General features: G+C 48.5%; 1 protein-coding gene across 3 annotated transcripts; it reads left to right on the forward strand.

The window, feature by feature from the left end:
* Positions 1-60: 60 nt before the first annotated feature.
* On the forward strand, positions 61-13,088 carry LOC148318541 (phospholipase D1-like). 3 transcript variants are annotated; one of them, XM_088282953.1, is made up of 27 exons: positions 61-248; positions 1,091-1,200; positions 4,857-5,039; positions 5,121-5,281; positions 5,405-5,547; positions 5,679-5,787; positions 6,125-6,190; positions 6,315-6,373; positions 6,465-6,557; positions 6,647-6,799; positions 7,417-7,566; positions 8,006-8,089; positions 8,262-8,343; positions 8,426-8,536; positions 8,604-8,786; positions 8,904-9,117; positions 9,183-9,311; positions 9,505-9,623; positions 9,696-9,809; positions 9,904-10,014; positions 10,184-10,272; positions 10,520-10,633; positions 10,823-10,872; positions 10,962-11,096; positions 11,171-11,324; positions 11,514-11,631; positions 11,874-13,088. In XM_088282953.1, exons 3-27 carry the CDS (start codon positions 4,889-4,891, stop codon positions 12,096-12,098), a joined length of 3,117 nt encoding a protein of 1,038 aa, XP_088139079.1. In that variant the 5' UTR covers positions 61-248; positions 1,091-1,200; positions 4,857-4,888; the 3' UTR covers positions 12,099-13,088. The 3 variants fall into 3 exon arrangements, with proteins under 3 accessions (XP_088139079.1, XP_088139080.1, XP_088139081.1); XM_088282954.1 differs by lacking the exons at positions 61-248; positions 1,091-1,200 and adding an exon at positions 2,192-2,444; XM_088282955.1 differs by lacking the exons at positions 61-248; positions 1,091-1,200 and adding an exon at positions 3,939-4,176.
* Positions 13,089-13,565: the final 477 nt, after the last annotated feature.

Consider the following 13,565-nt stretch of genomic DNA (forward strand, 5'->3'; position numbering starts at 1 on the left):
GCCACGGAAGCATTGTAGCAATATCGACGACGCGCCGCAGACCTCTCGTTTCCCGTGCAGCGGGATCCGGAATGTTGAGCTGCTTCGGAATGCGGTTCCTGTTGCCCCGCCTGCGCGTGCGCTTTGCGTGTGACGTGTGCCCCAAAGCGACGTAGGTACACGACACCTGTTTGCTTTCAGGGAGGTGTCAGAAAAAGGCAGACAAACGTCGTCGGAAAGCACACCGCACAGCTGATGACTTATTTCAGGTATTTGGATGGTTTTATTTTAAAAGTGACTTTTTAGTTTGGCCAGAAATTAATTTATGTTTGTATGCGTTAGAATTAATGTGACACAAAAAATATGGGCCATATGGAACGTGTGTGAAAATGCAACTGCTTTTTGAATCGTGACAGTGTTTTTTTTTTCTTTTTTCAAATTTGTAATTCCTGACATCACTTTAGAATCTTTGGTTTGATTTTGATAGTCAAAAATGAATTGTAAACAATTAAAAAAAACAATACAACTTCCTGTTACTAAAACAATTGGCTCAAAATTAAAGCAGAAAATGTACCAGTTTGGCTGTCAACTCTCCTGTAATTCTTTATCAATAAAGTTTTTGCATTAATTTCTCTAGTTTCTACTGCTAAAATTGATTAATTCAAATGTATTCATTTGACATTTTCTGTTCATTCATCCAATCTGAATAATGGATAGACTGATTGAAATAATAAAAAGAATGAAAAATATATTTGAATTATAAACAATGGCTGGAAATCATGAGAATTACTTACCAAAAAACTAAAAAAAACATTTTGTATTAAATCGTCTCATTACTGAATTAATAAAAAAATAGAAATATTTTATTACGTTTCACGTCTATCTAAGCAATTTCCCACGCTCATCTGTCCGTTTTCAAAATAAAAGGCTGGTGCACAAAAATGTTTTTTTCTGGGTTTATTATTTTTTTAATAGATCAATTCGGTATTGCGTTTTGCATTACAACGAATGAAAAATGCCATTGCGGGCTGGCCCACTTGTTGTGCTTTCAAAATAAAACCAGACGCCGACAATGGTGTGGTGTTTCCGCGCTTTTGCTTTTATTTTGAAGGGACAGGGGGTGCTGTTGTGGCGCATCTCGTGAGTGAGGCGTCGTCTTCACGTCTTTTGGTCTCGCTCTGTGGCTCACTCAAGCAGTTGCTCGCTTCTCATCTGGAGGAGGTAAGACGCACGCTGACGCTCCTGCTTCCGGGTTGTGTGCGTGCGTACGTGTGCGTGTTTTCATTGTATGCGTGTGTGTGTGTGTGTGTGTGGTCGTCACGCATGGGTATGATTTTGCCAAAGTTTGCTTTTGTGCGCGCGCATTAATCAATCAACGTGCACGAGCATCAACCTGGAGCCTGCGCTTCCGGGGTGGGCGTTGTGTGTGTTGTGTTGGGGGGGGTCTCTATTGGATGAGAAGCACGTGATCAGCTTCCGTTTTTTTTCCCCACCGCACTTCCTCTTCTTAACTGGAAATGGACACTCAATTTTTTTTAATTCGTCATGTCTGTGTTGGGATGACTTGGCCATTTTCTCGTGTTGTAGGAATTGTTTAGGTTAGCCCCTATGCACTCGTGCCTGCGATTTATCCCACAATGCACCTTGATGTACAGACCCCTCCAAAAGTATTGGAACGGCAAAGGTCAATCACTTCCTTTTGTTTTTGTTGGGTGCCCGATGACATTTGGGTGTCAAGTCAAGAGATGAATAGGAGGCAAAAGTTGAGGTGTTCAACAACCACGGACAGAGGACCACCTGCTCTTCAAGTGAGCAAAAGTATTGGAACGGACTTGAAGTGACATGAGGTGGCTTAAGGGTTTTAAATAATGTTTTTCAGGGTTTCTAATTGTGAAAACAGAGTTTCCCAGAAATGACATTACCTAGAAACTACATTACCGAGATGCCATCGCCATGGAGACCGAGCGGCAGGGAATGGTGCGAGGCATCGCCATAGTAACCCCACATCCAGCACACGTGCCCCAAAATGAAGCAAAGACGTTCCCCAAGTGCATCATGGGAGTTGTAGCTGTCAGGTTGATATAAAAGTACTCATCCAACGCATTTTTTGCTTGAATCAGTGATCAAAGTTATGAACTTGGACACCAAAGAAATGAGTGGCGCCATTTCTCTACTTTTACACGTCTTACATCCCCAGGCTGCCTCCAGTGCATTTATCTTTTTTTAAATGACACTATTGTCTCGCTTGGCTTTTTGACGAGCTCCTCTTGTTTTTTTTTGTGTCGAAAGACAGGAAGTGTGGGGAAAGTGTGTGCGAGCGCTCGCGTGTGGGGGCGTGTATGTGTGTGTGTGTGTGCATAGGTGAGTGTGCGTGTGAGAAAGAGAGAGACCTGCTCTTCCACTGCCGTTCGTCCTCCTGAATGAACGTTGACTTAAAGGTTTGGTGCTGCTTTTGTTATGTGCAGGTAGGTTGTACACGTGGGCGTGTACGTGTGGTTTTTATGTACGTGTGTGCGCGCGTGTCCATCAAGCATGTTTGTGTGGGTCTTTGTACGTGTGTTTGTCTTTGAGTCTGTTTTTATGCATGTGCGTGTGTGTAAGCGCTTGATTGACTTTGTGGGTGTGTAAGCGTGCATTTCAAGTGGTCAACACACTGTACACTTAGTGCCCAAGGTCACTGTGCGTGTGCGTGTGTGTGGGTGTGAGAGGTCCAGCCTTTAATCAATAATCATCACAGCTGTCAATATAATGGACAGGAAGTAGCCGACATTAGCCTTTTGAATCGTTAATGGAAGCAATTTACGTTGGCATTGCTCTTCCATGTTGTTATTGTTGTTAACAAAGTTCCACCTGTGTGTGAGCTCGCCGGGAAAATTCATAATCAGATGCTACAATGTTGTCAAGGCGTCTAAAAAAAAAAAACTATTGTATCTTTAAGTCTCATGTCAACTGGCTGAAGAATCCTGCGAATGAGTCTCCGCTCGCGACGAACAGTGAACCGCTGACCTAACGTGTTTAGCGTGAAATTCCGGTCGCGACTTTTGCCACATTACCGAAATGATGCCTGGCCAAGCGGCGCGTCTTGATTTGGCTGTCGAACGTTAATGAAATCAAAACACGGGTCATGGGACACAATGACAATAATCCGCCCGGCGTGATGCACAAATCCAGGAATTAGACGTTTTGCTCTTTTCGGGGTTCGTCCGCCGAATTCCTGACATTTGTATCACTTACGGTCGTCAATGTCGCGCTTGTGCGACTGGTTTGTTTTGTTTGACGCTCGCATTGTCTCGGCATCAGATTAGCGTCACCTGATGATGACGATATGATGCCGTCACCTTTCACTTCGCCAATAGACGCACCCGCACATCTCAACATCAACCTTTCACATCTGCAACATTTTAATGTTAGTGTGTTACTCCAGTTCACTTGAGTTCGCGTCAGTCAACGGAATTTTCATCGACCCAAAAGTAAACAACGTTTCTTTGTGCATACATTCTGTTCAGCAGGGTTTTTTTTTTTTTTTCATCTGTGTTGGCTTCCTGACTGAACAGCCATTTTATGATCGTTGTGTGGTGAGAGAGTAAGTGTGTGTGCATGTGAGACCTAGCTCATGACGCCTATGTGGGAAATAGTTAAGTATTACGTGAAGTAAAAGTTGGCGACCGCTCCTGTGCGCCGCGCTTTGCACACACACTACAATATACACACGAACCTGAACAGACACACACACAAATAACGTGCGTGCCCATATTCACACACACACATTCACAACCACACACCAGTTGACACACGCTCACGCGCGAAAGAGACACTGAATTTATGAACACACGCACACGCACAAATGGACTTTGGCACAAAGTGCACGCACACACACACCCCCCCACACACACACGCACTCAGGTAGCTTGACCACAATCTGTCCCCGCTGGCTTCTCATTGGCTGTCCGGCAGACTCCAGACAGCCTGGCGGGCCAATGGAGCCTCCTCCCTGCCCAGTCGGGTTTTCTGTCCTCTGCATACCGCACTCGTCCCCTAGACCACCTCACACACTGTCTGTCGGCGTGTGTGTGTGTGTGTGTGTGTGGGTGTGTGTGTGTGTGTGTGTGTGTGGGTGCACACGGGCTTGCGTTATAGAATGGAGGCGGTGTATACGAGTTGAGCATGTGGATTGGTTTTCTTCTGTTGCTGCCTCAGGTCAGTGGATGCCGATGTATATGTGGGGGTGTGTGTGTGTGAGAGGGTGAGTGGTAGCGCAATGAGACTGATGATGATGCTTTCTGTAGCAGCTTCAGTTCAGTGTGTGTGTGCGTGTGAGGGTGTGCGTGTGTGCGTGTGTGTGTGTGCGTGCGCGGCCAATTAACGTGAGTGCTGAACGCTGTGCTGTCAACGCTGTCTGGAACGTATTTTATTCTTCAAGACAAATTGTTTGCTGACTGAATTTGGGCACGGCACGGCGTGACTCTTTGAAACAAACTTCACGTATTGCAAGTGGAATGAAACTTTGGAAGTGGGCGGATGAGAACGTACCGACTTCCTGGCTATGGCATTAGCCACCGGTTTCAATTGAGGCTACCGGCTGCTAAACCATGAATGTGTTTTTTAATTCTCATATTTTGTTCCTCGTTTGTTTAATAAAGCGAATGAAATAGCAGCAGTGGCTCATTTCCATGTTACCTCTCTCAAAACCACCCGTTTTGTCATTACAATTTGTTCTAACTAGCTGTGCTAGGCTATATTCAGTTAGCCAGCAATGTTTACCAGAGACGTACTGTAGTGACTTCTAAAAAAAAAAAAGTGGTATACACTTAACTGTGGTTTACTGACGTTTTATTCTAAGTGTGCCCTCACATGTACCTCTATACCTGTCTCTCCAGGTGAGCCTTGGGCTCCCAGCTAAGCGTTAGCCATGTTGGGTCAAACCCAGCCGACCGCCAGCACGTTGCAACTGGTTGCTAGCGACATGAGCGGCATCATGGAGACGCTGGATGCCCGCGAGCTCGATACAGGCGACAGCGGCAGCGGCGGCGGAGTTCACCACGACGACACCGGACAGCCAGGTACTTCTTGTAGACCGATTCCGGGAAGTGTGTTTTGGGTTGCGGCGTCAGATATCTGGTACAGTGCTGCTATAATTCCAGGGGACGGGTTGCCTTTCTTGGCCGTGTACAACACGGTGGGCTTTAAGGACTGCAAATCGCCTTTCCTGTCCCGTCCCATCACCGCCAAGATCCTGGAAGTGGAACGCTTCACGTCGGCTCAGGATCGTTTCAACGTCAGCCAGCAGAGGAGCGTCAGCAAGGTGTCACATTAGTCCAAACGGACCGCAACCGTCATGATATGGAGTCCTGTCATGTGACCGAGTGTCTTCTGTCGATATGTTTTTGATGTGTGTGTGTGTGTGTGTGTGTTTGTGATGTTTCAGTCCATGCCGGCGGTCTACAAGATCGAGATGAAGCACGGCGAGTTCACGTGGGTGGTGAAGAAGAAGGAGAAGCACTTCCAGGATCTCCACAGAGACTTGAAGACGTACAAGGCCGTCCTCCAACTGCCGCTGCCCTCGCGCAGGTCCGTGGCATTTAGCGGCGTAACGAAAACCGAAAAAAAAAAAAAATTATTGCATTGAATCTAACCGAATCAAATCATTCCACTTTGAAATCTACCGTTCTTAGAGCTGTGATTTTTTTTTTTTTGTGCAGTCACACCATCCGAAGGCAGACGGCCACGGGGGAGGGCCGAGACATCCCCAACCTGCCCCGAGGAGGAGGAGACGAGCTGGTCAGGGAGGAGCAAGTGTCCAGCCGAAAGGTCCGTCGTTTAAGTTTGGACACTTGGGGGGGAGGGAGGGGGCTCGCTCCGAGTTCAAGTGTAATGAAAAACTGCCACCTTAAACAAAAGCCAATTATACGTTTGTGAGTTGCCCTCGCGAACCTTAAACCTTTCATCCAAACAGTCCGCTAGCTTAGCGCTAACTAAAATTAGCATTGATGTCATGATAATTGCAGAATGTCAAACAACTAATAATTTAACTCACACTTAGAGCAGCACCACATTCTCCCAGTCAAGTATTTGCTCTAGTAGCTTGTACAGCTAACTAGCTAGCTAGCTAGCTAACACTGATGCTCCGCTGCTGCGTTTTCTCCAGAAACAACTGGAAGATTACCTCAACAAGCTCCTCAAGATGCCGACATACCGCAACTACCACGACATGGTAAGCAGCCGCCACTTTACTAGTTTGATTAAAAGTTTAACCTTTGCGTTTATGTAGAACTCATCATCAAGTATTTTTTTGTTGTTATTTCCATTGAACTCTTGGGACTTCCTGTTGCTGTCAGACGGAGTTCATTGAAGTCAGCCAGCTGTCGTTCATCCACGATCTGGGTCCAAAAGGCTTGTAAGTGATTTGATCGGCCAAAACCGAACATTTCATAGATCCCTCACAATTTCTCCAACACTCGATTTTGCGCGTGTGTGCGTGCTCGTAGAGAAGGAATGGTTCTGAAGCGGTCCGGCGGCCATCGGATCCCCGGACTCAACTGCTGCGGTCAAAGCAAGATGTGTTACCGCTGGTCCAAACGGTCAGTACGTATGGCGCACCACAAATGGTGGACTTTTTGGCTGTCATTTTGTTTGTCTCGTGGTAATGTGTTAATATGCGTCCGTGTAGGTGGCTCGTGGTGAAGGACTCGTTTTTGCTGTACATGAAACCCGACTCGGGCGTCATTTCCTTCGTGATGCTGTTCGACAAGGAGTTCAGCGTCAAGATGGACTCCAAGGATACGGAGACGCAGCATGGCGTGCGCGTCGACAGCCTGTCCAGGTCAACAACGCCACACCAACACCCGCAATAAAATTTTTTTTTTTAAAAAAGTATTCCTTCCATATCCTTTATGAGTCACGTTAAGCTCTGCACTAGTACCTTCGTTGTTCTCTAACTAGTCACATTCCTTGCTATATTATGAGTGCATAATTGAACATTCCGAGTAAACAACTTTACTACAAGTAACACTGCTAGGCCCAACTCATAGGCTTATGGTATGCACTAGTAGCCTCCCTGTCATGGATGAGGAATAATGCTGAAAAGGCTTTAGTACTATGTACTAGTGTCCTTTTTGTAACTAGTCACTAGCCAATTCTGCGCACTAGTAAACTATTGTGCTGCACTAGTAGCACAACTAGGCCCAACTCATAGGGAAAACTTTTTACTAGTTGCCAGCTGCATGATAGTAGTACTAGTGACATAAAATTTTACTGGTCCATGTACAGCGTTTTGCTTGTTATACTAGTAGCACGCAGATGTCAACTAGTGCACAGTTTTGCCTCAGTAGTAACATGTAGTTGGCATATACACACTAATGCGCTGCAGTGACTAGTGAAGGAGCGTACTAGTACACAAAGATGAAGCTGGGTAGCAACCAATCTAGCGTGTCCATCCAGGTGCCTAGTGCTGAAGTGCAGCAGCTACCGGCATGCCCGCTGGTGGGGACAGTCCATCGAGGGCTTCGTGCACAAGCACGGGGGCGCTTTCCTCACCGACCATCGCTTCGGCTCCTTCGCCAGGCAGGAGGAAAACATCCCCGCCAAATGGTAACCACGGCAACCGCCTGTCATTCACCTCATTTGCATTTTACCTTCATTGTGAAAGCGTCAAAAGCAGCCAGAGCTTCCATCTAGAAAATTAAACGGTGCAGTCAAGCCAACCACGTTCGCGTGCGTGCACGTGCGTTTGTCTGCGTGTGTCGGCGTGCGTGTGTGGGTGTGTGTGTGTGTGTGTGTGAGAATGTTTTTCACAAACGTAACTCGACACAAAGTGAGGGAAAGTGACCCTCTGTTGTCCGTCACCTGTCCCCCTGCTGGGCAACACTATACTCTCTGTGAGATGTGTGTGTGCGCGTTTGTGCGTGTGTGTGCAGGTAACTATGTTATAGCGTTCAGTATATTGCAAACAGACATTTTTCTGTTTTTGTCGAGTAATGTTTAGTTTCTGTATTCTCGTGTGCGTGTGCGTGCGTGTGTGTGTGTTCAGGTACGTGAATGGGAAGACATACATGGAAGATGTGGCCAACGCTCTCGAGGAGGCCAAAGAAGAAATCTTCATCACGGACTGGTGGTGAGTTAAAGTGTGTGCGTGTGTGTGTGTTTGCATGTGCGTGGAGTTCACTTGGTGGTCACCTCAAGTGGAACATTTGTGTTTGAGCAGATCAGTTACTGTCTGAGGCGACTACACACACACGCACGCACACGCACATGCGCGCAACACCTCACTCCGTGTGTCACGTCAGGTTGAGTCCAGAGATCTTCCTGAAGAGGCCCATCGTGGAGGGCAACCGCTGGCGTTTGGACCACCTGCTGCGGCGTAAAGCGGTGAGTGTGGCGGGAGGCGGGCTTTGGTAGCAGGGGGCGGGAATTCCGCGTCGTGACCTCAGCTGTGACATTTTGCTAACAGCTACAAGGCGTACACATCTACGTCATGCTCTACAAGGAAGTGGAGCTAGCGCTGGGCATCAACTCGGGATACAGCAAGCTGACGCTACGCCATCTTCACCCCAACATCAAGGTGAGTGTGTGTGTGTGTGCGTGCATGTGAGTGTGTGTCTCCTGTAACACTTGCAGTCGTCGCCTAGGTGATGCGTCACCCCGACCACGTGTCGTCCGCCGTGTATCTGTGGGCCCATCACGAGAAGATCGTGGTCATCGACCAATCGGTGGCCTTCGTGGGCGGGATCGATCTGGCGTACGGTCGCTGGGACGACCGAGAACACAGACTCGCCGACGTGGGGAGTGTCACCTTCTCGCAAACGCAGCAGGTCGCCTTGCATTGCTACGCCATTATTTTTACGTCATTATTACATACTGTAGTGTTATTACAATGTTAGTACGTTGTTATTACAATTGAACTCCATTTGTGATTGTATCCGCTTAAGGCCGAGGCGACCCCTGCCAACGTGGTCGCCCAAGCCAACGGCAATGGCGGCGGCTACGGGAACGCCGCCTTCTCGGCCGACGACATTGTGGTGCAACCCAAGATCAAAGGTCAGAGTAGGATGAGGAGGGCCAAGATGAGCATCAAACGCCACCTGCAGAAACATGGACTGGCTCACGCCGACAGCGACGACGAACTCGACCGAGACTTGACAGGTATTAGGAGACGCAACAAAAAAACTCTCACGCTCACGTGACAGCTGATTGAACGTCTGTTTCAGAAAGCGAGGCGGAGCAAAACCCGCAGTCGGCCGAAGACGACCTGTGCGGGAACACGCGCTTCTGGCATGGCAAAGATTACTGCAACTTTGTCCACAAGGACTGGATTGAACTGGATAAACCTTTCGATGGTAAACATCTCAGCTCCTCTCTTAGCTCATCGGCACGACACTGATAATCATTCTTCGCCGAGGATAAAGAATAGGACCGAGTGTTCGCATGTTGCTGAACCATTTGTGTTCCATCTGTTGCTTAAAGTACGATAGCGTACTGCAAGGCTGACCAATGTGGGTGTTTTAAATCCCGCTATCTTTACTGTCGCAGATTTCATCGACCGTCACGTGACACCCAGGATGCCCTGGCACGACATCTCGTCGGTGGTTCACGGCAAAGCGGCGCGCGACGTGGCCCGACACTTCATACAGCGATGGAACTTCACCAAGGTCGGCCGGCTTGGAAAATTGCGAAACTCAATTAAATCTGTAAAATTGAAAACGCTTGGTTTTTCTCGGCAGATCGTGAAGCCGAAATATCGTTTGTTGTCCTTCCCGTACCTTCTGCCCAAGTCGCACACCACCGCCGGACATCAGCGTTACCAAGTCCCCGGATGCGTCAACACCAAAGTTCAGGTTGGCCGCCATTTTGACTTTGTCCCTTCAGAAATGAGATTTTTAAACGTACTTTTTGTGAAAAGTGTGTCGGATTGACTTCCTGTCTGCGTAGATCCTTCGCTCGGCATCTGACTGGTCGGCTGGCATCAAATATCACGAAGAGTCCATCCACAACGCATACGTGCAGGTCATCGAGAAAAGCCAGCATTTCATTTACATCGAGGTGTGTGTGTGTGTGTGTGTTGCATGTAACGAATTCTACAAGTATCTCATGGCAGTGCAAAAGTTTTTCAAGTTGTCAATTTAGACAGTTTCACTTCGGGGTGTGCTCACTTTTGTTGCAAGTGGCGGTGTTTTGCGTTGGTTGCTGACGTGCAGGTGTTTCCTTCCAGAATCAATTCTTCATCAGCTGTGCAGACAACAGACACGTCTTCAACAAGATCGGGGACGCCATCGCCGAGCGAATCATCAAAGCGCACAGGTGATGCTCACACTTTCACCTTGTCGCGGTGGCGTCGACACCATACGTCCTTATATGGTAATTGCGCAACTGTCTGACTCCTCCCTCATTCTACGGGAGCCGTGCAGCATTTATGTCGCTTCAAGATTGGAAGTGTTGCGTGATCATTATTCTCTTGCCTTTTCCTTTTTACAGCGATGACTGTATTGATTTAATGGCGATAGTAATCGTGTAATAAGAGCCTGATTTATTTATTTTTTCCTTTTAGGGAAGGTAAAAAGTATCGCGTGTACGTGGTCACGCCTCTGCTGCCAGGATTTGAAGGAGACATCAGCACCGGGGGGGGAAGCGCCATACAGGCCATCATGCACTTTAACTACAGGTAGGGGGGTGCATGTGCGTGCGTGTGCGTGTGCGTCACTGAGTGAGCGTGTAAATGAGTTCACATTCGTGTGAGAGTCGCCACGTATGGAGGGGGGGGGGGAATCTTACATAACCGTGGTGCCCGCTCACCGTGTGCAAATTTTGCCAACACTTCTACACGTCTGTCAACAATGCGTCTACTTTGCAGGACCATGAACAGAGGCGACCACTCCATCATTTCACAGCTCAAAAGAGAAAGTAAGTCACATGACAGGAAGTCACAAATTGGGACTGCTGGGACTACTGATATTTTCGTCTCTTTGACTTGTTGACGGTGTGACCCGCAGTGGACGACCAGTGGATCAACTACATCTCCATCGCGGGCCTGAGGACGCACGCCGGGCTGGAGGGCAAGCTGGTCACCGAGCTCATCTACGTGCACAGCAAGATGCTCATTGCCGACGACAACACCGTCATCATCGGTAAACTTGCAAAACGCCGCCGCGGCCAGCGCCCCCGTACTGGCCGACCCGAGTAACCGGCGTGCGCCTTGAAGGCTCGGCCAACATTAACGACCGCAGCATGCTGGGAAAGCGAGACAGCGAGGTGGCCGTGATCGTGGAGGACTCGGAGACGGTGATGTCGGTCATGGACGGGCTGGAGTACCGGGCGGGACGCTTTGCGCTGCAGCTTCGTATCGAGTGCTTCAAGTAAGGCGGACTCTCGACGCACCAACGATTGTCACTTCGGGTTTTACTCTCCAGTCACAAGTTTTACGCCGCCCCACCATGACGACAGCACGATAGAAAATGAATGGATGGACTTCCTGCGTGCATCTCGAATCGTTTGACCATGTGATGTGTGACGTGATGATGTCATCTCTTCTGTCCGTCTGTCAGGACGATTTTGGGCGCTCACACCGACGCCAGCATCGACGTGTCGGACCCGATCAGCGATCAGTTCTACAAGGAGGTCTGGATGACCACTTGTTCTCGCAACGCGACCATTTACCAAAAGGTAAAAAAAAAAAAAATCCCAAATTTGGGAATTAGCAACATTCGAAGCTAACGTTAAAAAAATTCAAAACGAGAAGATGTACTCGTGTGTGCGTGAGTGTTTATTTTTGTTGTTGTTGAAGCCACTTGAGCGTGACTTTTCATTCAGTGATTTCCTTCCATACCACTAGAGGGCACTTGTGAGTCACTGCTACAGAAGTGCAACGTTATCGATGACAAATCCGATTGTTGTGTCCCGTGCAGGTGTTCCGCTGCCTCCCGTCGAGCGACGTGCGCAACATCCTGGAGCTGGAGGGCTACCTGAGCAAGCCGAGCCTGGACCGGGACGACCCGGCCCGAGCTCAGGAGGAGCTCAAGAAGATCCGCGGCTTTGTGGTGCAGTTTCCTCTGCAGTTCCTCGCCGAGCAGAATCTCCTCCCGCCCATCGGCTCCAAGGAGGCCATGGTCCCCATGGAGGTTTGGACCTGAGCTCCTTCCGACCGGACTCGCAGGACCTTTCCCTCCTCCTCCTCTCTCCAGCAAACCTCAAGAACTGAAAAGACTGACGACGGCAGAAGACAACAACGGCTCCTTGGTTTCCTCGCATGCTCCCAAAGTGCCAAACGGCCAGCGACTGTTAAGCCAGAACGCAGGAAGTCGTCGTTCCTCAAGATGGGGGCGGGGCGGGCTGGCGCTCGCCTTAAAGCCGACTCAATGTCCTCGTCGCGGAGGGCGTCCACGTGCTGCGCTGACTGGCTAGCCCCGCCCACGGCGATGTCACCCGAGCACGGCGATGTCATCATTCTGTGACGAGCATGTGTCCATCTTGCCGTCCTCCATGTTGTTTGAGCTCGGCATGTTTGTCTCAAGCTTGGATGGCACCGAGGTGGAGTCTCCGCTTCTTTCTTTCTCTTCTTGTTCTCCTCCTCTCCCCCATCTCCTCATTATTGTACTAATCGTTTTCATGCTTATCCTCCTTTTCCTCATTCCATCTCTACCTCCTCATCTCTTCTCCTCTCATTCTCCCTTCTTCTTTCTCCTCCTTGTTCTCCCCTCGCCATCCTTCTCATTTTCCTTCTCCTCTCCCTTCTTCTCCAGGTTCTACTTGTTCTCCTCCTCCTCCTCTTTGCTCATTTTCCTCCCCTTCTCCTCATTCCTCATGTTCTGTTCTTCCACCTTTTATTTCTCCTTCTCTTGTCATCTTTTTCCTCTCTCTTACTCCTCCTCTTTTTTCTACCTCGCAGCGCCTCGTTTTCAACCATCGCCTCGTTTCCGCCACCCTTGAAACGTGGAAATGTTCCCAGAAAGTGAGCGTCGTTGTTGTCCAGCATGTTGAGTCTGTGTTTGTCCTCCACCAAATGCACTATTTTGCACAGACTCTTCTCGTATGGTCGTGTCCTCGCGTCGTCGTTGTGTTGTCGTGGGGAGTGTCCAGACGTCACCTCGTGAACATTCGAATAAACAAATCATGCACACTAAAAAAAAGATATTGGGTTGATTCTTTGTCTGCTGGGAAGCGGAGGGTTTTGAAAAGATTGGGTTACTTTCACTCAAGGTTGGGTTTGGACCCAGCGGATTGGGTTGAACAGTTGACACTGGTTGTAATTTTGCACCGTTTGGGGTTATGATGTAGCAATAAAACGCTGGTCCCAAGTTGACTGACGGCAGTTGAGAAGAGCTCAGGGACGCTCTCTCAAGATAAAACACCTGAGAACAGTACGATTAACTTCAACAATTCCAGCCTTACCTGTGAGTGTGAAAGTTTTTGTGTGGGTGTGTGTGTGTGTGTGTTTATGTCCTTAGAAAACCTAAAAAAAGTAGGTTAATTTTCCATCTGTGACCACTGGGTGGCGCCTGAGACAAGCATCGGATCTCACTCAAAGGGCCATGGTTGGTTAAAATTTGGGTGAAAAAGATCACAAACAAACTGCATTGTGTGTTTTTTTTCGGGGGGGT

Source organism: Idiotropiscis lumnitzeri, chromosome 19 (assembly GCF_059441095.1).
Source record: "Idiotropiscis lumnitzeri isolate Australia: NSW breed Sydney's pygmy pipehorse chromosome 19, RoL_Ilum_1.0, whole genome shotgun sequence".
Taxonomy (NCBI): Eukaryota; Metazoa; Chordata; class Actinopteri; order Syngnathiformes; family Syngnathidae; genus Idiotropiscis; species Idiotropiscis lumnitzeri.

Excerpts from the sequence above, each read along its gene's own strand:
- LOC148318541 (XM_088282953.1), top strand. The coding sequence starts at position 4,889 with ATGTTGGGTCAAACCCAGCCGACCGCCAGCACGTTGCAACTGGTTGCT. Across the intron at positions 6,191-6,314 it reads ACCGCAACTACCACGACATG|ACGGAGTTCATTGAAGTCAG; the intron begins GTAAGCAGCCGC and ends TGTTGCTGTCAG. Across the intron at positions 7,567-8,005 it reads GAAAACATCCCCGCCAAATG|GTACGTGAATGGGAAGACAT; the intron begins GTAACCACGGCA and ends GTGTGTGTTCAG.